Here is a 22,926-nt window from a genome sequence, read left to right as displayed (position 1 = left end):
GGAAAACAGTTCTCACCAAATTTGAAGTTCGCGAAGATAAATAACGCCGTTGTGATTCTGAAGTGCTTGTCTGCCATTGCTCACCTTCATAGTGGACTTTAGATTTATGAACACACCTTAGTGGGCAGGACCGAAAGTGAAAGCAGTGCGCTTTTGTCCACAACCCTTATTTGTTATAACCGTGTAAATACCAGAAGAATCCAAATAATATCCACAACAAGCCCAATACTTAACAGCGCCTGTTTAATCTTTGCATGGGAAAATGGGAATGTATTGTCACATAAGGGCAAACTTAAATAAGTCAATAAATAAATAAACTCTATTCATTGTTACAATGAAGATCACACGTTAAATCAAAATAAAATAAATTTTATTTGTAAAGCGTTTTTTCTATTATTACATATTTGTCAAACTGCATGGTTTCAGATCTTTAGACAAAACGTAATATTAGACAAACTGACGCTGAGTAAACAAAAAATCTTTAAAATAATTATTTTATTTATTTAATGAAAACAGTTTCAAACACCCATATCACCCATGTGAAAAAGGAATTGCTCCCTTAGTTATTCAATCAACCAATTAACCAAATCTAATTGAGAATCAGATTCAGCTGATTGAACACAGCCAGGCTTGATTGTAGCCAGCCCTGTTGAATCTAAACTCACATTGAACTTTACCATCAGAGTGAAGTAGTCACCACAAAGTTTCTACAAACACACTATGCCACAATCAAAAAGGACATTCCAAAGAGATGAGAAAAAAGTTGTTGAAATATATCAGTCTGAAAAGGGTTACAAAGCCATTTCTTTGGGGCGACATAGCTCAGGAGGTAAGAGCGGTTGTCTGGTAGTCTGAGGGTTGCCGGTCCGATCCCCCACCCTGGCCATGTCGAAGTGTCCCTGAGCAAGACACCTAACCCCTAATTGCTCTGGTGAATGCGAGGCATCAATTGTAAAGCGCTTTGGATAAAAGCGCTATATAAATGCAGTCCATTTGCTATTTACCATTTCTAAGGCTCTGGGACTTCGCCTAAATACAACGAGAGCGATCATCTCCAAATGGAGAACCCTTGGAACACTGGTGAATCTTCCCAGGACTGGTCAGTGTTCATGACTTCACAGTAAGACAGAGACTGGGCGAAAATGGGATTCATGGGAGAGGAGCAAGGTAGAAGCCACTGCTATCCAAGGGAAACATTGTTGGTCTTACATTTGCAAAGAAATGCACCTGGATAATCTCCAAGGCTTTTGGGATAATGTTTTATGGGCAGATCAGTCAAAGGTGGAACCTTTTAAACAACAAGGGTCCCATTATGTGTGGCCTAAAGTAAATACAGCATGTCACAGTCAGATCTTCGTACCAACAGCCAAACATGATGGTGGTAGTGCGATGGTGTGTGGATGATCTGCTGCCTTGGGACCTGGATGACTTGCCATTATTTAAGGAACCATGAATTCTGCTCTATACCAGACAATTCTTAAGGGGAATGACCAGTCATCTGTTTGTGAGCAGAAGCTGAAGCATAATTGTGTTATGCAGCAAGACAATGATACACAACATAAAAGTAAATCCACATCTGCATGGCTGAAAAGAAAATTTACATTTTGGAGTGGCCTTGTCAAAGTTTTGACTTGAACCAAATAGAGATTCTGTGGCAGGACCTAAAACGAGCAGTTCATGCTCGAAAACCTAACAATTTGTCCTCAATTAAAGCAGTTCTGCAAGGAAGAGTGAGCAAAAATTCCTCCACAGAAATTTGAAAACTGATCAAATTATAGAAAGTGGTTTTAGTTATTGCTGCTAATTGTGGTGCGACCAGTTATTAAGTTTAAAGTGGTAATTACTTTTTCACATGGATGATAGGGGTGTTTTGTGTTTACTCAAGTTTCCTATGTCTAATACTATATTTTGTCTTAATATCTGAAACCATTCTGTGTAAAATATGCATTAAAAAAGAAAATGAGGTCGCTGTACTTTTAAATGAGAAAAATGAAATATGCTATTTCTTATGGTGGGCATGCTCCAAAATGTTCACAGACCTCCAAAAACAGTGCTTCACTTGAACACCTAAGCCACCCACTGTACCTGTAAGAACTATAAACACTAACACACACACGCACCCACCCACACGCACACACACACACGCACACACACATACACATACGCACACATACACGCACACACACCCATGCACACACATACACACACACGCACACACGCATGCACATATACACACACACGCCCACACAAACATGCAGACACACACACACACACACACACACGTAGACACACGCACGCAGACACGCACACACACAAACACACACGCATGTACGCACGCACACACACACGCATGCATGCACATATACACACACACGCCCACACGCACACACAAACATGCAGACACACTAACACACACACACACACAGACAAACACACATGGTTATATTTCCAGGCACATTTAGGTTGTTGTTTAGGCCTGTAATTTTATGACCGCAGAGCCCATGTTTGGTCTTCAATTAAAATCTGAATAGTAATTACAGTACGTCACCACTACATGGGAGTGTTGGGCAAAGATTGGCACTTAACAGCGCAGTCTGATTTTCAAAAAAATAAAAGGTCCTCCTCATGAAGACTGCCACTGCACGATATAGCATTCTGGAGCAGTCTTGACTGTGCATAGTGATTATCAGTGCAGTGAAAGTCAAAAACTACGCATTAAAAAAACATCTGCTTTACCTGAATAAAAACATTGAAAATGTTTGTGTTGAAACATGTATTCGCTATTTCATGTTTAATTTTTGGTGGGATTGAACAAATCAGTTGCTGTTTACATTATATATTGCTCCCCATTTTGGACATAGACTCAAAATCAATGCATCCTTTTGAACCAATTCACAAACAGTGTTTGGTTTATACCCCTTGCTTCTTGTGTCAAAGCTTATTTCCTGTCTGTTTTAACTGCAGCCCTGTCTCAATCTCTCTGACTCTAGCCGCGTTTCCACCAAAAGTACCCAGAACTTTTAGTTTTTTAGGAACTACTTTTCAAGGAACTAAAAGGTTCCTTCAGCCCATTGTTGTCTGCGTTTCCACCGCGGTCTGAAGTCCCGCGGAGATTAGGCAAATTAGCCCACTGACGTATGAAAAAGCGACGTTGTCGTCGGTCCATCTGTCCTATGATTTCTTCTGTAACCCCATACTACCACCGAAGTAGCCTACATTGTTATCTAATAACCGGGACAGCCCGGAGGGGTTTATTCCACTTATATACAACGGGTTACCAACAATGACTATATATGGTTACTTTTGTGTTTATTGATTTTTATCGATTTAATGACCTGGAATTGAAATATTCTTCTGCAGCCGTTTGGGCATATTTTACCGTTGTCAAGCAAAACTGTCGTTGGTAATTGAACTTGGACCGTTGTTATGCAACAAATAGGATATAACAGGCCAATAGTCAGATTGTAACTGTTTTATATATCCCTTCAAACACATTAATTATGTTTTCATGCGAACATTCACTTTCATGTCTTGACATCCGAGGCGACAGAATGCATTCATATTTACAATATAACTGGCAACAACAGCAGAAAACATGCACACGTTGTAAACAATTTGCTGTTTGATTACTTTCTCATCGTCAATTCCAAATAAGCTAATCGCAAAATGACAAGAATAGAACGAAAACTTGGACTTGCGTGAAAATTTTAATTAGCAGTGGTACAGCCACCGTTTGCTTTCCTTCGAAGTTACTGCTAGCCGAGCAGCGAAGTGTGCCCTCCAGATGCGCACCATGCACCATAAATTAGTCCATAGTCTTCCTGGTCTTTTTGTGGAATTGAAGAATGGCAGAGTAAAATTACGACAGTCTGAAAAAGCTAAAGGGACGATTACTAGAATTAACCTGTTATTTTACCCTGACAAAAAATGCGGAAGGTGATTTCCAGTTTGCTTTTACTGTATCACCAATGTGGATTACGCAGAACTACCGCATACCTCACACAACTGTATCAAACGTTTTGAGTCAATTACAATGGGCTAACAAAGAAAATCCCGTTGTAATTGACTCAAAACGTTTGATACAGTTATGTGAGGTATGCGGTAGTTCTGCATAATTCACATTGGTGATACAGTAAAAGCAAACTGGAAATCACCTTCCGCACTTTTTGTTATAATCGATTGGATTTTAACAAAATCCAACGTCTTGGAATTATAACGTGTGCTCTTCTGTTCTTTTCTTGCTTAGCATTTTATAAAACGAATACTAAAGCAAGAAAAGAACAGAAGAGCACACGTTATAATTCCAAGACGTTGGCAGGCTATAACCAAAAGTAGGCTACTGCGCCTAAAAGTTTATTCGAAGTTATTATGAAAATAAATTGGTTTGCGGCTGCATATTTTTAAACATGGCGGTTGAAAATAAACACAAAAAAATGCTGCGAGTACTCGACCAATCAGAAATGTTCAGCGCTGCAAGCTCCACCCAAAAGGTTCCTGTACTTTCGGAAAGTACTACCCCCCGAGCAGGAACTTTTTTGGAGGTAAAATAAAGCCCCCCGAACTAAATTTAGACCCTAGTTCCTGCGGTGGAAACGCACTGAGTTCCTCAAAAGGTTCCTAGTTCCGGGGTAAAGTTCCTGCGGTGGAAACGCGGCTTATGATGTGGAGCTGCGTGAGGGGGCTGTGGTGTGGAGCTGCATGGGGGGGCTGTGGTGTGGAGCTGCGTGAGGGGGCTGTGGTGTGGAGCTGTGTGAGGGGGCTGTGGTGTTGAGCTGCGTGAGGGGGCTGTGGTTCAAAGCTGCATGAGGGGGCTGTGGTGTGGAGCTGCGTGAGGGGGCTGTGGTTCAAAGCTGCATGAGGGGGCTGTGGTGTGGAGCTCCACACACCTGCCAGGTTCTCAGGGGTGCAGCAGAGTGTCCACTATTTTCACTAAGCAGGAGAGATGAGGGCTTGTGTATTACAGTGAGATTTAAATTACTGCTTGCTGAAATACCCCGGTGAGTGAGACTACATCGATGAGTGAAGGTGCTCGTCACAGCACTAATCTGGCCTGTGTGCAGGGCCTACTGAAGTTAGACAGCGCTGTGTTCTGCAGCTGGGATGTACAGAGCATGGCAAGACAGAGCGGAGGGTCTTTGGGCTTTATGTGGTCAAAAGGCATGAAGTACAGTTAGGGTTGTGGAACAACTGGCTCCCCTATTGGTCAGATGGAATAGACTCCCCATACAGTGTATACCTACTGTATATGAGAATAACAAAATACATTTCAAATAGATAACGATACAAAACAGGGCATGGAATATTATAGAATGAATAAGAATAAAATAATAATTCAATGCCCATAATGATTCAAAAAGAGGCCATCAATTTAATAGAAAATACAATACCACAATAACAAATGATTTATTCTCAACTGGTTCTGCTAATACATAGATTCATTTCTTCATAATTGTGGGCTTCAGTATATAAAAGTGACAGGGGCTGCACTGGTGCACATCACACACTATAATCTACAGATCATGAAAGAGAAATGAGGATTAGCACAGAAACACCTCCATAGCTGGCCAAAAGGAATTAAATACAGAACAGAACACAGTGGTGGGGTGTGGCAGCAATACGACTGGCTCCCCTGATAAAAAAGTGAAAATAAATTATAGCTGCTGCTGCTAGCCAAAAAAAGAGTATAGCACCAGTTAGCTAGATTAGATAACAGACTTTCATCAAGAGTTCATCTACTATTTACATGGAAATTAGACACCAAATATTGCAGGAATTACAGGGTATGAATTTGATATTAATTAGAACTTCATATGACAGATGCAGATTTACTAACACACACACACACACAGAACACAAAACACATCCCAGGTGCAGATGTATAAAGCAAACAAAGTAAATAAAAAAAGGAAGGGATCTGGTTAAATTCATATAATTTACATCCATTAAAAAACCTGCTTGTGTCTTACGCACTGTAGCACCGCTCAGAGTTCAGTTTCAGTTCTTTAAATGGTCTCCTGTGTTCTCAGGCTTAGGAGCTGCTTTTCCTGTGTCTGCAGTCTTTCCATCCTGTGTCATGTGACTCAGTGCCCTGCTCTCCTGTGTCTCTCCCTCCTGTGTGCTCTGGGACAGTCCTGCTCAAGGGTTTAAGGGTGTTTTAGGGGCTGTAGGGGGTGCAGGGGGTTTAGGGGGTTTCGGGGGCTTTTCTGGGGGGGACTTCACCCCTCTGTCCTGTGAATCCTTCCTCTCCTCTCTCCCTCTCTTCTTCTCTTCCTCTGCCTCAGAGTTGCTGTTGGGCTCCAGATTTGGGCCTGATGTTGGGCTTTCCTCTGCACAGCAGGACTCCTCGCTCGCCCCAGTGTGAGGGGGGGGAACGGGCCGTGGTGTCTGGGAGTCCCTGGGCTGGATCAGCTGTGCTTAATGGGTCAGTGGACGGGACACTTAGATCCTCTGCTGATGTAGGGTGTATATCCTGATCAGAATCTGGTTTTGGGACACTTTCGTCCCCTCCCCCTCCTGCCTCACTACACTGGGCTGCCCCCCCATCGGTGTCTGGACCCTGTCTATCCTCCTCTTCCTCTGGGCTGCTGGGGAGCTCCTGGGCTGGATCTGCTGTTGGGTTCTCAGCTCCTCCCCCTCCTGCCCCACTGGGCTGAGCTCCGCCCCCATCACTACCTCCATCCTGCCCCCCCCTTTTCTCTCTCTGCCTCTGGGCTCCTGCTCTCTGATTGGTTGCATTCTCATCAGTAAATTCTGCTGCTGCTGCTCTTCCTGTTTCCTCTTCCTGGTCCTGACTCTGTACTGGAGCTGGTGCTGTTTTGGGTGGAGCAGCAGAGGAGGGGTGTTTAGAGTTCCCCCCCTCAGTCTCCACTCCACTCTCTTCAGAATCTTCACCCTGATTTAGTGATTCTGTGGAGAAATGAAATAAAATATTAAACCTGATGTAAAGCAGGTGACTGACTGGCAGGTTACCTGCTGCTTCTCTGTACTTACCTGTCTGACTCTCCTCCTGTGAAATTCCAGCACTCCCAACAGTCCCTTTGTGCTGCTCAATCAGTGCTGTCTTCTGATGCTCATCATGGGTCTTCACTGGGATAAACCAGCCTAAAGCCAGCTTTGCTGCAGAAACAGAGGAAATGACGTACATTTTCTGTACCTATAGGGCACCACCCCTGTGACACATGTTTGTACCTTTTTAGACACTTTTCAGAACCATTCTTTCTGAAAGTGTACTTTATTTATTGCTGTAGTCTATCCCAGCTCAAATACATTCTGTACTCAGTGTACTATTCCTTTATTCTCACCATGCTCTCTCATTCTCTCTCTCTCTCTGTCTCACACACACACACACACACACACAAACTCACACAGCGACTGAGCAACAACTGCACCTGCATACAACAGAATCACCAGGAACAGCTGTCTGAGTCTCTACTCTCAGTCAGAGGTGCGTTCTGATGCTCATCACAGGTCTTACCTGCGTCCCGCCAGTCTCCATAGTCTGTCCAGTCATCCACAGCACTTCCTGTAGAAATAGAGGAAATGACGCTGTGTGTGCTGAGTATGGTACAAATGCCAGGAGGGTCGCAGGTGAATATCTGATCCTGCTTTATATCAAGACCAGGATTCAATCCCCATTTGTTCTTACTGCTCGCACAGAATAATGCAAGGGTTATTTTTTTATCTTAACCAATACAGTTTAATAAATTCAAAATATTCACCCTGAATTAATCTTTCTATGGAGAAATGAAATAGATCTACCTAAATAAATCTACCTGTAAATGTATCTGAGCAGCAAGTGCACCTGCACAAAAGAGAATGAGCAGGAACAGCTGCCTGAGTCTCTCACTGAGAATGTTACCTGCTGCTTCTCTGTACTTACCTGTCTGAGTCTCCTGAATATCCTCCTCTTCCTCTGAGCTGCTGGGGAGCTCCTGGGCTGGATCTGCTGTTGGGTTCTCAGCTCCTCCCCCTCCTGCCCCACTGGGCTGAGCTCCGCCCCCATCACTACCTCCATCCTGCCCCTCCCTCTTCTCTCTCTGCCTCTGGGCTCCTGCTGTCTGATTGGCTGCAGTCTCATCAGTAGATTCTGCTGCTGCTGCTCTATCTGTTTCAGCTTCCTGGTCCTGATTCTGTACTGGAGCTGGTGCTGAATGGGGGGGAGAATTAGGGGAGTGGGAAAGAGAGGGGCTGGATGGGGGACTGTGGAAGGTCTCCTCTTCATTTTCTGTTTTGGGTGGAGCAGCAGGTGGAGACTCAGGAGCGCTGAACGGGACAGTGCCAGAGGAGGGGTGTTTAGAGTTCCCCCCCTCAGCCTCCACCCCACTCTCCTCAGAATCTTCACCCTGATTTAGTGATTCTGTGGGAAAATGAAATGAAATATAAAATATGGTGTAAAGCAGGTGACTGACTGGCAGGTTACCTGCTGCTTCTCTGTACTTACCTGTCTGACTCTCCTCCTGTGAAATTCCAGCACTCCCATCAGTCCCTTTGTGCTGCTCAGTCAGTGCTGTCTTCTGATGCTCATCATGGGTCTTACCTGGGCTCCACCAGCCTGCAACCTGCTTTACTGCAGAAACAGAGGAAATAACGTACATTTTCTGTACCTATAGGGTACCACCCCTGTGACACGTTTGTAGTTTAGACATCTTTTAGTACGCTTCTTTCTGATAGTGTACTTTATTTATTGCTGTAGCGTATCCCAGCTCAAATACATTCTGTACTTAGTGTACTATTCCCTCATTCTCACCATGTTCTCCTGCTCTCTCATTCTCTCTCTCTCTCTGTCTCACACACACACAAACACACAAGGTATTTGAACAGCAGAGAATGAGCAGGAGCAGCTGCCTGAGTCTCTCATTTGAGAATGTTACCTGCTGCTTCTCTGTACTTACCTGTCTGACTCTCCTCCTGTGAAATTCCAGCACTCCCATCAGTCCCTTTGTGCTGCTCAGTCAGTGCTGTCTTCTGACGCTTATCATGGGTCTTACCTGGGCTCCACCCACTTTCAAAAAGCTTTACTCTATCCCGAACTTTTACTGTAGAAACAGAGGAAATAAGGCTGTGTGTGCTGAGTACAGTACAAATGCCAGGAGGCTCACAGGTGAATATCTGATCCTGCTTCATATCAAGGCCAGGATTCAATCCCCATGTTTCCTCACTCTTCACACACAATAATGCATGTAATGCAGTTATATTTGGTCTTCACCTTCACAATTCGGCAAATTCAAAGTAAACGTTTAACACTTTATACTTAAATTCTGACCCAAAGCTAAGGACAAGTGTTCACTTTTGTGAATGGGGATAGAAAATGTATAGTTAGTCACTTGTTGGACATTTACAAAAGGTTTATATGATAAATTATCTGATTAATCATCTAAAATACTTAACGGTCAACAGTTAAGGGTCAAGCCGACTCAATAAATTTCAAATTTAATTCATGGCTTGAAAAATGTCCACAATGTTTTATGGGTATTTCGCAATTTATTTCCTTTCCTGAACTGACTGAACTGCAGGGTAATTGATCCCAACCCTGAAACAGAGGCATTTCAGTACTGCTGTTTCATTATGAGACACGTTTCTGTTCAGCGTTCAGAGTTAATTCTGCCTTACCTGGAGTTATCTCAACATTTTCAGGGTCTGCTGGTAATAGCTGTTGTCTTTCTGTTTCAAAAGAAATGTTTTACAGATTTAGTTTATTATCTAGTTTTACCAGCAGCACGCCTACCTCTGAAGTGTATGAATATGAATACATCTGATTTGAATATATTTGTCATTGAGTACTGTATAGGCATACATTGTATAGATGTTAATTTTTTTGGAGGAAACCTGTAGCTGCAGTGTTTTAAATTCAGAGATAAAGTACCAGAGGGAGTGATGTCATCACCTGCAGCTCTAAGGCCAGAGTGAACAACACTGTTCTGCAGCTCACCCTTTACTGCAGCTTCAGAGTCTCTCTCTCTCAGTCTTGTCTTTTCTACAATATAAGATATGAAATATTATTCATTACTCATCATGCTTCACAGTAGCATCATCACCACCATCATTTCTACAGCTTACCCCCAGATTGAGCTTCCATGTCCTCTTCATTTTGTCTTTCTACAATGTAAAATATGATTTTTATTATTATTATTAGTCCTGGGTGTAGTAGCGCTAATCTATGAGCTTTCAGTCCCACAGTATTGGAGAGCTTGTGCTCATTTTTTGGAGACAACAGGAGTGCAGCCCTACTGAATCCAGTCCTGAGTAACTGCTCCAGAAACAGCAGGATGTGAATATGGATGCATTTATTAATATCATTTAAAGTATTATTCTAAAAGACTCTTACTTTTGTAGAATTTCTTGTAGTAAAATAAAAGCAATCCCACAATGATGAAGATGAGGAGGAGGACAAGGACTACAGAAATCACAACAGAGGCGCTTCCTAAAAACATAAAGAAAAACAGAGCATGTTAGAAAAATATAAAAGACAAAGCTCAACCATTTTGATCTGACTATTGAAACATATATATATATTTATATATATATATATATATATATGTGTGTGTGTGTGTGTGTGTGTATTTCTGACTTTAGAAGATAGTTTATTTAGGTCCCTGTGTTAATGAAATGGCAGTAAATTTGAAGTTGACTGGTTGCTCAGCAACAGCTGTCTCAGCTGACAGTGCTGGGGATGATTGGGGTCAGTAGTAATCAATGTGCCCCAGTCATGTTTCAGAGACTGCAGGGTAGATGGGGCAACTGAGGATTTAACCCCTAGTAGGGCCCCGACAGTACCGTAAACAGGGCCTTTACCCAGTACTCTATGATGTAGACCAGAGGGTGAAATTTGGGTGGAAGTCACATGAAATTCACAGGATAGCACAGAAAATTCAACAGAGGCTGGTAACCCCAGGAGAACAGCAGAACATGAACAAATTTTAAATTATGCAAGTGGAAAAAAAATTGAAGCGTGCTTAACTCAAGTTAAAAACTCTGGTTAAAAGCCTTAGACTACAGACCTGCATTGCAACTGGAACAGCTACCCAAACCTGTGAAATGAGCATTAGGGTGGACTACATAACAACTGGAACAGCTACCCAAACCTGTGAAATGAGCGTTAGGGTGGACTACATAACAACTGGAACAGCTACCCAAACCTGTGAAATGAGCATTAGGGTGGACTGTGGCAGCCAGGATGGCAGGCCTGTGCTCAGTCCCTACATCAGCTGAGTGGGCCTTACCTGGAGCAGGGAAGCAGCTCTTTACAGGAAAGTCTGTTCTGCTCTCACCCACAGGGTTGTGCAGCACACAGGTGTAGACTGCATCAGAGCTCTCTGCTGCCTCTATCTTCAGCTGGGACCCTGGCTGGGGCTCTATGGCAGGCCCCTCCCACCTGTACTGAGTGCTTGGTCTGTTGCCCCCAGAGCACAGCAGGGTTACTGAGGGGCCGTTCACTTGGCAGGTGACTGCTGGTTTACCTACAGCATCTACATGGAGAACAAAGGCTTGTGACCTCACAGCTAACTTTAGCATTGTCTTTCATGGATTAACACACCTGACCCACATGATGGAGTGATATAAAGCGCTTTTTCACTGAAACACTTATGGTTGAGAACTCTGTGAAACTACAGGTATAACTTTTGTGTCATTTAGTGATATTCACACCCATAACCGTGTTACAGGCCGACTTGTGAAGCACTTTTTAAATAATGAAAAAATTCCATGCTTCTACCTGCTTGGACAAAAACATTTTTTATTGCCCCACAAAATGTTTGAAAGTGTATTTCAGTAGACAATGTATGTATTTTGTATAACATACAGCTAAATTTTTTTGATGAAAGCCCACAATTAACTGGGATTTGGTCATTCAGTAGAAGCAAACTCACCAAACACTTTCACCGTCTTACGATAGTACACCAGCTCTCTCTTGATCTGCAGCTCACCAACATACTCCCCACTGTCAGCCTCTGTGAGACGTGTGAGGGTCAGGGCTCCCGTTGAGAAGTCCAGGGTCGTCCGTCCTTTAAACTGTCCGTAGTCAACCACCTTCTTCTGGTCAAATTCAACCACCTTGTTTTCATTCCACCTCCACAAAATGTCCTCTGGGGGACTCTGAACATTGGGCTGCAGTGTGAAGTTCCCATTAGACTGGACAATGATCTCAGATGTGACATCACCTGCAGGAAAGCCAGAGGCATTGATGTGGATGATTAACTGGATTTTTAAAATGTATTTATTTATTTTTGAGTGTGTGCTGTGAAGGACAGAAAGTATTTTATAAATACTTTACCCACTTAATACCCTTTATACTATATGTGAATATTTCACTTATTAAGAATAAAAAACAGACCAAAGTCTGCGTACATTTTGCTACAGCAGATATTATTTCAGGTATATTCATGTAAATTTATGTTTTTTTTTACGACATCAAAAAAATATGATCGCTCCCAACAGAATCTGCTTCGCCGGTATGCAGGTATAGTGAAAGAACCGAGAAGCCTAAACTTGGAGACTCGCTTGTTATCCGTTAAATTCCTTGGTTGGCACTAGTCCTGGACACCCAGAACATACAACATTTTGACAAACTCATTCGTAACACCCGGCATTTTATGGAAACGTATTTTTCACTGGGAAACAGGTGATATTTGTTGATTTTACAAGAGGATAAATGCTGGGCAAAACAGAAAGGCGACACACACCCAGAAGTGTTTATATGCTGCAGACAGTTCATAGGTTGCTCTGTTATCTTTATAATCTACACGACACTGCGCGTCCAAACAAGCCCTCCTCCAATGCAGTGCTGCCCGTATTTCCTACATTTGTTCCAGGAACTTGTCCCTGAGTTTTCTCCTGTGTATCATCTGCTATTCTAAATTTTGTGCTACAGCAAAGATTCAATTCTGTAAAAGTCGTCTTGCATATAAAATCTATTGTGCCAGTTTAATATTTGCAAACAGCACACTTCCTGTGACTGTATTGCTTCATATAACAACCTTAGACGTCCTACAACACATACAATAACTACTAACACGTTCAATATATTTCAAAACCACCAGCAGTAATTTTACTTGGTGTAGAAACCACTGAAAATATTTACGACCAACCACCTACGGGCCTCGTAATGTGAATATACCTTTGTGAATAATACAACAACTAAAGTGTAACTTTTGACACCGACGCTGTTGTCATTGAGCATTTTAGATGACAAACTCTGCAAGTTTGAGTCTGTGTGTAGCAGCTGTGTTCCTGGTTTTTACTCTTAGTAGTTATTCTAATATTCTAATTACCGGAGAGTAGGCTATTAATTCAGTCCCCAAAATAAATTATTCAATGCAGGGGGGTTGGGGCACACTGACATCCGTCTGTTCCCGTTTACTAGAATAACTGACCGAGAATATGCTAGTACAGATACTCGGATAAGAAACACATAGTTTTATAAGCCTATTTGAACGGAATCTATTAGTCTACAGACACAAATTATGCCTCAGCTCATCCCTCCTGTCTACATTTACATTCAAAACGTAAAATATATTACGTTTAGGTGAAATATAAAGTCTCTTAAGTCTTTCGCTTTCACTCATATATTTGTATCCGTGTGCTTATCTATATTGACGTCATGACAAAGCCATTAACTCACACAGCAGTCTCTGTCACCCGATAGAGCACTTATCCCATATTACATTTTGACTAAAATGTCGTACTATATTCAGTAGGCTACGTCGGCTGCGTAGCCTTCTGTCTTAAGTTTCTCTGAAGATGTGCCCACTCGTTGAGTACACTAGAATATAATTCATAGGTAGAAAACAGTAATGTCAGAAACTCGGTGAAACCGTCAAATGCAAAACAGGTAGGCTTGTCAGGGTGCGTGGGGGGTTCGGACCCAAACGCAGAGTGAGGGAAAACACAAAACTCCAAATGATAAGAACAAAAGACTACTTAAACTTAAACAGACTGCTATTGGCTAAAGCCACATTCGGGTTTCAATTACAGTATGTCACCAGCAGATGGGAGTGTTGGACAAACTGTGGCTCATAGCAGCCAGATTTTCTAAAAGAAACTTTGACTTCCTCAGCAATTAACAGAGCTGAATTCATGAAGCTTTTTGCTATGGCTACTTGTCAGTTCCATAATTCCAGTTTAACACATACAAAAAAAAGTCGGTTTATTTCCATGTCAAAATGATACAAAAAAGTTTCCAGTCATTGCACCATCGCCTCTCTCTTGGGCCAAAGCATCCTCCTAGCTACCGCGTGCTCAGAAAGCGCACTGTCGTCTCCTTAGTGTGTATTCTTAGTACACGATGGTCAGCATGTGAAAAATATCCTGCATAATATTCCAAAAACTACAGACCTATCTCCATTCTCCTCTTCTAAAATACTTGAGAAGGCTGCAGCCAAACAGCTCAGCGCTTTGCTGAAGATGAATAATATTGATGAAAGCCTTCATGTTCATAACCCCATTGCAGCACAGAGACCAGATCTAATGACCTCCTTTTAGCCTCAGATCAGAAATCAACTCCTATACTCCTCTTAATTAATCTCAGCACAGCATTTGATTGAACAGGGCTGCCCAATCCTGATCCTGAAGATCTACCTTCCAGTATTTTTTAATTCCAACTCTAACAAACCACACCGCATTTATTAATTAGAGATGTCCTTCAGTTGCTAATTAGTAGAATCAAGCGTGCCAAATTAGGGCTGAAATTAAAACCTATAGGATGGAAGGATGGATCTCCAGGAACAGGACTGGGCTGCTCTGCTGCAGACCATGACATTCTTTTGCACACACTCAAGGAGTGTGTAGGAATTTGTGGGCAAGTACTCCAATGGGGCGACATAGCTCAGGAGGTAAGACCGATTGTCTGGCAGTCAGAGGGTTGCCGGTTCAAACCACTCCCTGGGCATGTCGAAGTGTCCTTGAGCAAGACACCTAACCCCTAACCCCTAACCCCTAAATGCTCTGGCGAATGAGAGGCATCAATTGTAAAGCGCTTTGGATAAAAGCGCTATATAAATGCAGTCCATTTACCATTTATTTTACCAATGATTGAGATCATACCTGACAGACAGATTTCAGTTTGTTCATGTTAATGATAAATCCTCAGACCACTGTAGGGTCCTACAGGGCTCTGTCCTTAGGTCTTTGCTGTTCTACAAACTTTTTTCATTTATTTATCACTTTTTACTGAAAAACATACATACAATGTACTGCCGCTGACTTACAAATCACTTTGTGGTCCAGCCCCCTCACACCTTTCCAACCTGCTCACACTGTATGTTCCCACACAAATTCTCCATTCCCAAGATTCAGGACTTCTTGTCCCCAAAATTAAAAAGAATTTCCTACAGAGCCTCTCTGCTGAGGAACTGTCAGCACGACCATGGCAGGGAAGCAGAGTCAGTCTGCACTTCTAAAACCAGGCATAAAACTCACCTCTTCCTCTTGCATTTTTATAAAATATATTTATTCTAAGTGTAACATATATTACACTAGATGATATAAAAAAGTGTCATCTACGTCCTTCACGCCCATACATTTATATAATAAAGGGGATATATTTATAAAGGGGATTATCAAAGTGAACTACGAGATTACGAGGTTGAGTTCTGTTAGCAGAGCGAGGAGAAATAAATGGAAATTAGGTAAAAGCTAAATTCCGTAAAAGACATTAAGAACCATTTTTTTTACGCTGAGTGGAATAGCCTGCCATGCCACGTAATAGAAGCATGGACTTCGGAGATTTTCCAGACTGGGCTTGATACGGTGTTAGATACTATCTCGCCTGTAGGTAATCAGAGCCCTAGCTACAATTTAGTTAGGAAAATGGAGAACATTTTGGGCTGAATGGCCTGTTCTCGTCATTGTGTTATGTTTTGTTTTTATCTGCCACCAGACCCCTGCAACTCATTCAGAATGCTGCGGCTCGTCTGGTCTTCAACCTCCCCAGACACTCCCAAGTCACTCCCCTGCTCACTACCCTCGACTGGCTGCCTGTTATAGCTTGCATCAAATTTAAAACATTGGTCCTAGCATACCAGGCAGTCAAGGGATCAGCCCCAGCATACCTCCACAAGATATTCAAACCCTACATGCCAGCCAGATCCCTCCGTTCTGCTACCTCAGGATGCCTAGCACCTCCCCCTCTTCGCACCTGCACTTCCAGAGCACGTCTCCTGTCTGTTCTGGCCCCACAATGGTGGAATGACCTCCCCGTGGAGGTCAGAACAACTGAGACACTGACCCATTTCAAACGACGACTGAAGACTCACCTCTTCAGGCTGCACCTCTCCCCATCCCTCCCTACCCCCCTGTAAATGACTGTAAGCTTAGGGTTGTAACTAGGCAGCTGTTTCGTAGGTGAATTAGGTGCATTAACTGTCTTAACTACTGCTTGTATTTTTTCCATAGACTCTGCGTTCTCGTTGTGTTAGTGTTAATCAGTTTAACCTTCAGGGTCCAAGCTGAACTATGCGGTTGAACTATGTGGTTATACACTTTGTTGTACATCGCTCTGGATAAGAGTGTCTGCCAAATGCCTGTAATGTAATATGTAATGTAATGTTATCTCATATTTTGATATGTATATTTAGTATGTCGTCTATATAGTCCTACAGTCTGTCTCTGAAAATATGTTCACTCTCTGACTAGCATGCACCAGAATATTATATCTAAAAAAGACAGAAAGAGAAAAAACGAATTTACAGCTAGAAAGCTTCTGGGTAATGTCAGAAACTCGGTGATACGTCAAATACGAAACAGGTAATGTCGTTCGTTTACAGCCTACACGGTTATTTTAGCCAACTGCATATTAATCTGATATTAGCTCGATGGTTAAACATGCAACTTCTGAAAAAGATTCTGACTTGTAAATCGCACATATTTAACGAATAATTACCGAAGCGATTTAGGACAACCGTTCTTACCAAATGTGAAGTTCGCGAAGACAAATAACGCTGTAGTGATTCTGACGTGCCTGTGTGCCATTGCTCACCTTCACACTGTACTATTACACGGATTATTATGAGCACGTATCTCCGGAGAAGAACTGTGAAAGTGAAAGCATATTTGATGTGAGTCGGCCGTGCCCTTAGCTGTTGGTATGTTAAACGATAGCAGAAGAATCCAAACAATGCTGCAAGCACAATACTTAGGGCGCCTGTACTCTGCATGAAATGTGTTAATGTATTGCAACATAAGGCAACGTTAAATAAGTAATTAAATAAGTAAATAAATAAATAAACTCTATTATTCAAGGAAGATCGTGGGAAATTCACGATTTGGATAAATGTTTAATCAAAATCAAAACAATTTTATTTGTATATTGCTTTTATATGTGTATCTTATAAATACAAAAAAAAAAGTATTTGCCCCATTCCTGATTTTCTCTATTATTGAATATTAGTCTGAATGGTTTCAGATCTTTAGACAAAAGGTAATATTAGACAAACGGAAACTGTGTTAACACAAATTACATTTTATAAAATGTAATATTGTCCACTATTTTTCACTTACCAGTTGAGATATGGACGCACTTATTCCAACAGCCGTAAATTTTTACAGAGAGATTTAAATTACTGCCTGCTGATGAGGTCATTTTATATTTCTGCATGCTGAGGGGCAGGCGCAGCAGCTGCTGTGTTGAGTCGAGTCGCTATCGCTGTGTTTCCATATGTATGAAATACCCTACGGGTTGTGGACTGGCTCCCCTCTTGGTCAGATGTAATAGACTCTCCATACAGTGTATACCTACTGTACATGATAATTTAAAATAGATCACAATACAAAACAGGGCATGGAATATTATAGAATTTTTTTTTTTTTTAATTCAATGACCCATAATGATTCAAAAAGAGGCCCTCAGTTATAGAATAGAAAATGCAATGTCACCATAACAAACCCTCCATGCCAGCCAGATCCCTCCGTTCTGCTTCCTCAGGATGCCTGGCACCTCCCCCTCTTCGCACCTGCGCTTCCCGAACACGTCTCCTGTCTGTTCTGGCCCCACGATGGTGGAATGACCTCCCTGTGGAGGTCAGAACAGCTGAGACACTGACCCACTTCAAGCAACGACTGAAGACTCACCTCTTCAGGCTGCACCTCTCCCCATCCCTCCCTACCTCCCTGTAAATTACTGTAAGCTGAACTATGTGGTTGTTCCCTGCACTTGGACCGGTACTTCTCTCTAGGGTTTTCGTCATACTTGTTCCTGGTTATGGTTATACACTTTGTTGTACATCGCTCTGGATAAGAGCGTCTGCCAAATGCCTGTAATGTAATGTAATGTGAAAATGATTCATTCTCAATGGGTTCTAATAACACATGGATCCATATCTCTAATTTTGGGCTTCAGTATACACAAGTGACAGGGGATGCACTGGTGCACACCACACACTATAATCTACAGATCATGAAAGAGAAATGAGCAGGATTAGCACAGAAACACCTCCATAGCTGGCCAAAAGGAATTGAATACAGAACAGAACACAGTGGTGGGGTGTGGCAGCAATACGACTGGCTCCCCTGATAGAAAAGTGAAGATAATGAGATTATAGCTTCCACCACTAGCCATAAATAAAGTATAGCACCAGTTAGCTAGATTAGATAACAGACTTTCCTCAGGAGTTTATCTGCTATTTACATGGAAATTAGACACCAGAATATTGCAGGAATTACAAGGTATGAGCCGAATTTTAATTAGAGCTTCATATGACACATGCAGATTTACTAACACACACACACACACACAAAAACACAGACACAGAGCCCAAAACACATACCAGGTGCAGATGTATAAAGCAAACAAAGTAAATAAAAAGTGGAAGGGATCTGGTTAAATTCATACAATTTACACCCATTAAAAACCTGCTTGTGTCTTACGCACTGTAGCACCGCTCAGAGTTCAGTTTCAGTTCTTTAAATGATCTCCTGTGTTCTCAGGCTTAGGAGCTACTTTTCCTGTGTCTGCAGTCTTTTCATCCTGTGTCATGTGACTCAGTGCCCCGCTCTCCTGTGTCTCTCCCTCCTGTGTGCTCTGGGACAGTCCTGCTCAGGGGTTTGGGGCTGTAGGGGGTTTCGGGGGCTTTAACTGGAAGGGGGGAGGGTGGGACTTCTATCCTGTGAATCCTTCCTCTCCTCTCTCCCTCTCTTCTTCTCTTCCTCTGCCTCAGAGGTGCTGTTGGGCTCCAGATTTGGGCCTGATGTTGGGCTTTCCTCTGCACAGCAGGACCCCTCACTCGCCCCAGTGTGAGGGGGGGAATGGGCCGTGGTGTCTGGGAGTCCCTGGGCTGGATCAGCTGTGCTTAATGGCTCAGTGAGCGGGACACTTAGATTTTCCTCTGCTGATGTGGGGTTTATATCCTGATCTGAATCTGGTTTTGGGACACTTTCGTCCCCCCCCCCCCCTCCTGCCTCACTACACTGGGCTGCCCCCCATCGGTGTCTGGACCCCGTCTCAGAATATCCTCCTCTTCCTCTGGGCTGCTGGGGAGCTCCTGGGCTGGATCTGCTGTTGGGTTCTCAGCTCCTCCCCCTCCTGCCCCACTGGGCTGAGCTCCGCCCTCATCCCTACCTCCATCCTGCCCCTCCCTCTTCTCTCTCTGCCTCTGGGTTCCTGCTGTCTGATTGGCTGCAGTCTCATCAGTAGATTCTGCTGCTGCTGCTCTTTCTGTTTCCACTTCCTGGTCCTGACTCTGTACTGGAGCTGTAGCTGGATGGGGGGGAGATTTAGGGGGGTGGGGAGGATAGGGGCTGGGCGGGGGACTGTGGAAGGTCACCTCTTCATTTTCTGTTTTGGATGGAGCAGCAGGTGGAGACACAGGAGTGCTGAACGGGACAGTGCCAGAGGAGGGGTGTTTAGAGTTCCCCCCCCCTCAGTCTCCACTCCCCTCTCTTCAGAATCTTCACCCTAATTTAGTGATTCTGTGCAGAAATGAAATGAAATATTAAATCTGATGTAAAGCAGGTGACTGACTGGCAGGTTACCTGCTGCTTCTCTGTACTTACCTGTCTGACTCTCCTCCTGTGAAATTCCAGCACTCCCATCAGTCCCTTTGTGCTGCTCAGTCAGTGCTGTCTTCTGACGCTGATCATGGGTCTTACCTGAGATAAACCAGCCTGCAACCAGCTTTGCTGCAGAAACAGAGGAAATAACGTACATTTTCTGTACCTATAGGGTACCACCCCTGTGACACATTTGTAGTTTAGACATATTTTAGTACGCTTCTTTCTGAAAGTGTACTTTATTTATTGCTGTAGTCTATTCCTGCTCAAATACATTCTGTACTCAATGTACTGTTCCCTTATTCTCATCATGTTCTCCTGCTCTCTCATTCTCTCTCTCTCTCTGTCTCACACACACACACACGCACACACACACACACACACAGTGACTGAGCAACAACTACACCTGCATATAACAGAATCACCAGGAACAGCTGAGTCTCTACTCTCAGTCAGATGTGTGTTCTGGTGCTCATCACAGGTCTTACCTGAGCTCACCCAGTCTCCATACAGCACTGCTTTTTCCACAGCACGTCCTGTAGAAACAGAGGAAATATTGCTGTGTGTGCTGAGTACAGTACAAATGCAAGGAGGCTCACAGGTGAATATCTGATCCTACTTTACATCAAGGCCAGGATTCAATCCGCATTTGTCCTTACTGCTCACACAGAATAATGCAAGGGTTATTTTTTATCTTAAGCAATACAGTGTAATAAATTCAAAATATTCACCCTGAATTAATCTTTCTACAGAGAAATGAAATAAATCTACCTAAATAAATCTACCTGTAAATGTATCTGAGCAAGTGCACCTGCACACAAGAGAATGAGCAGGAACAGCTGCCTGAGTCTCTCACTGAGAATGTTACCTGCTGCTTCTCTGTACTTACTTCTCTGACTCTCCTGAATATCCTCCTCTTCCTCTGGGCTGCTGGGGAGCTCCTGGGCTGGATCTGCTGTTGGGTTCTCAGCTCCTCCCCCTCCTGCCCCACTGGGCTGAGCTCTGCCCCCATCACTACCTCCATCCTGCCCCTCCCTCTTCTCTCTCTGCCTCTGGGCTCCTGCTCTCTGATTGGCTGCAGTCTCATCAGTAGATTCTGCTGCTGCTGCTCTTTCTGTTTCCTCTTCCTGGTCCTGACTCTGTACTGGAGCTGGAGCTGGATGGGGGGGAGATTTAGGGGGGTGGGGAGGATAGGGGCTGGATGGGGGCCTGTGGAAGGTCTCCTCTTCATTTTCTGTTTTGGGTGGAGCAGCAGGTGGAGACTCAGGAGCGCTGGACAGGACAGTGCCAGAGGAGGGGTGTTTAGAGTTCCCCCCCTCAGCCTCCACCCCACTCTCCTCAGAATCTTCACCCTGATTTTGTGATTCTGTGGGAAAATGAAATGAAATATTAAATATGATGTAAAGCAGGTGACTGATTGGCAGGTTACCTGCTGCTTCTCTGTACTTACCTGTCTGACTCTCCTCCTGTGAAATTCCAGCACTCCCATCAGTCCCTTTGTGCTGCTCAGTCTTCTGACACTGATCATGGGTCTTAACTGGGCTCCACCCACTTTCAATAAGCTTTGCCATTTCCTGAACTTTTACTGTAGAAACAAGGGAAATATGGCTGTGTGTGCTGAGTACAATACAAATGCAAAGAGGCACACAGGTGAATATCTGCTCCTGCTTTAGATCAAGGCCAGGATTCAATCCCCATGTTTCCTCACTCTTCACACACAATAATGCATGTAATGCAGTTATATTTGGTCTTCACCTTCACAATTTGGCAAATTCAAAGTAAAAGTTTAGCACTTTATACTTAAATTCTGACCCAAAGTGAAGGACAAGTGTTGACTTTTGTGAATGGGGATAGAACATGTATGGTTAGTCACTTGTTGGACATTTACAAAAGGTTTGTATGATACATAATCTGATTAATCATCTAAAATACTTAACGGTCAACAGTTAAGGGTCGAGCCGACTCATGAAAATTCAAATTTAATTAATGGCTTGAAAAATGTCCACAATGTTTTCTGGGTATTTCGCAATTTATTTCCTTTCCTGAACTGACTGAACTGCAGGGTAATTGATCCCAACCCTGAAACAGAGGCATTTCAGTACTGCTGTTTCATTATGAGACACGTTTCTGTTCAGCGCAGAGTTAATTCTGCCTTACCTGGAGTTTCCTCAACGTTTTCAGGGTCTGCTGGTAATAGCTGTTGTCTTTCTGTTTCAAAAGAAATGTTTCACAGATTTAATTTTCTAGTTTTACCAGCAGCACGCCTACTTCTGAAGTTTATGAATAGGAATACATCAGATTTTAATACATTTGTCATTGAGTATTGTATAGGCATACATTGTATAGATGTTAATTTTTTGGAGGAAACCTGCAGCTGCAGTATTTTAAGTTCGGAGATAAAGTACCAGAGGCAGTGATGTCATCACCTGCAGCTCTAAGGCCAGAGTGAATAACACTGTTCTACAGCTCACCATTTACTGCAGCTTCAGAGTCTCTCTCTCTCGGTCTTGTCTTTTCTACAATATAAGATATGAAATATTATTCATTACTCATCGTGCTTCACAGTAGCATCATCATAGTCACCACCATCATTTCTACAGCTTACCCCCAGATTGAGCTTCCATGTCCTCTTCATTTTTTCTTCCTACAATGTAAAAATATGATTTTTATTATTATTAGTCCTGGGTGTAGTAGCGCTAATGTATGAGCTTTCAGTCCCACAGTATTGGAGAGCTTGTGCTCATTTTATGGAGACAACAGGAGTGCAGCCCTACTGAATCCAGTCCTGAGTAACTGCTCCAGAAACAGCAGGATCTGCATATGGATGCGTTTATTAATATCATTTCATGTGTTATTTGACAAGACTCTTACTTTTGTAGCATTTCTTGTAGTAAAATAAAAGCAATCCCACAATGATGAAGATGAGGAGGAGGACAATGACTACAGAAA

At 42.9% G+C, this 22,926-nt stretch overlaps 1 protein-coding gene across 1 annotated transcript in view; it reads right to left on the bottom strand.

Moving 5' to 3' along the window:
- The window catches only part of LOC118222925, a 243,830-nt gene that overhangs the window by 181,716 nt on the left and 39,188 nt on the right, over nt 1-22,926 (bottom strand). Inside the window, exons 8-9 of the mRNA XM_035408864.1 lie at nt 11,865-12,155; nt 11,220-11,465 (exon numbers count right to left, since the gene is read on the bottom strand). Of these exons, the coding sequence (XP_035264755.1) occupies nt 11,220-11,465; nt 11,865-12,155 (537 nt within the window). The remainder of the gene's footprint in view (nt 1-11,219; nt 11,466-11,864; nt 12,156-22,926) is intronic.

This window comes from Anguilla anguilla, chromosome 3 (genome assembly GCF_013347855.1).
Source record: "Anguilla anguilla isolate fAngAng1 chromosome 3, fAngAng1.pri, whole genome shotgun sequence".
NCBI classification, from domain to species: domain Eukaryota; kingdom Metazoa; phylum Chordata; class Actinopteri; order Anguilliformes; family Anguillidae; genus Anguilla; species Anguilla anguilla.
The sequence above is the reverse complement of the archived record's forward strand: the minus strand, read 5'-3'. Positions and strand labels throughout refer to the sequence as shown.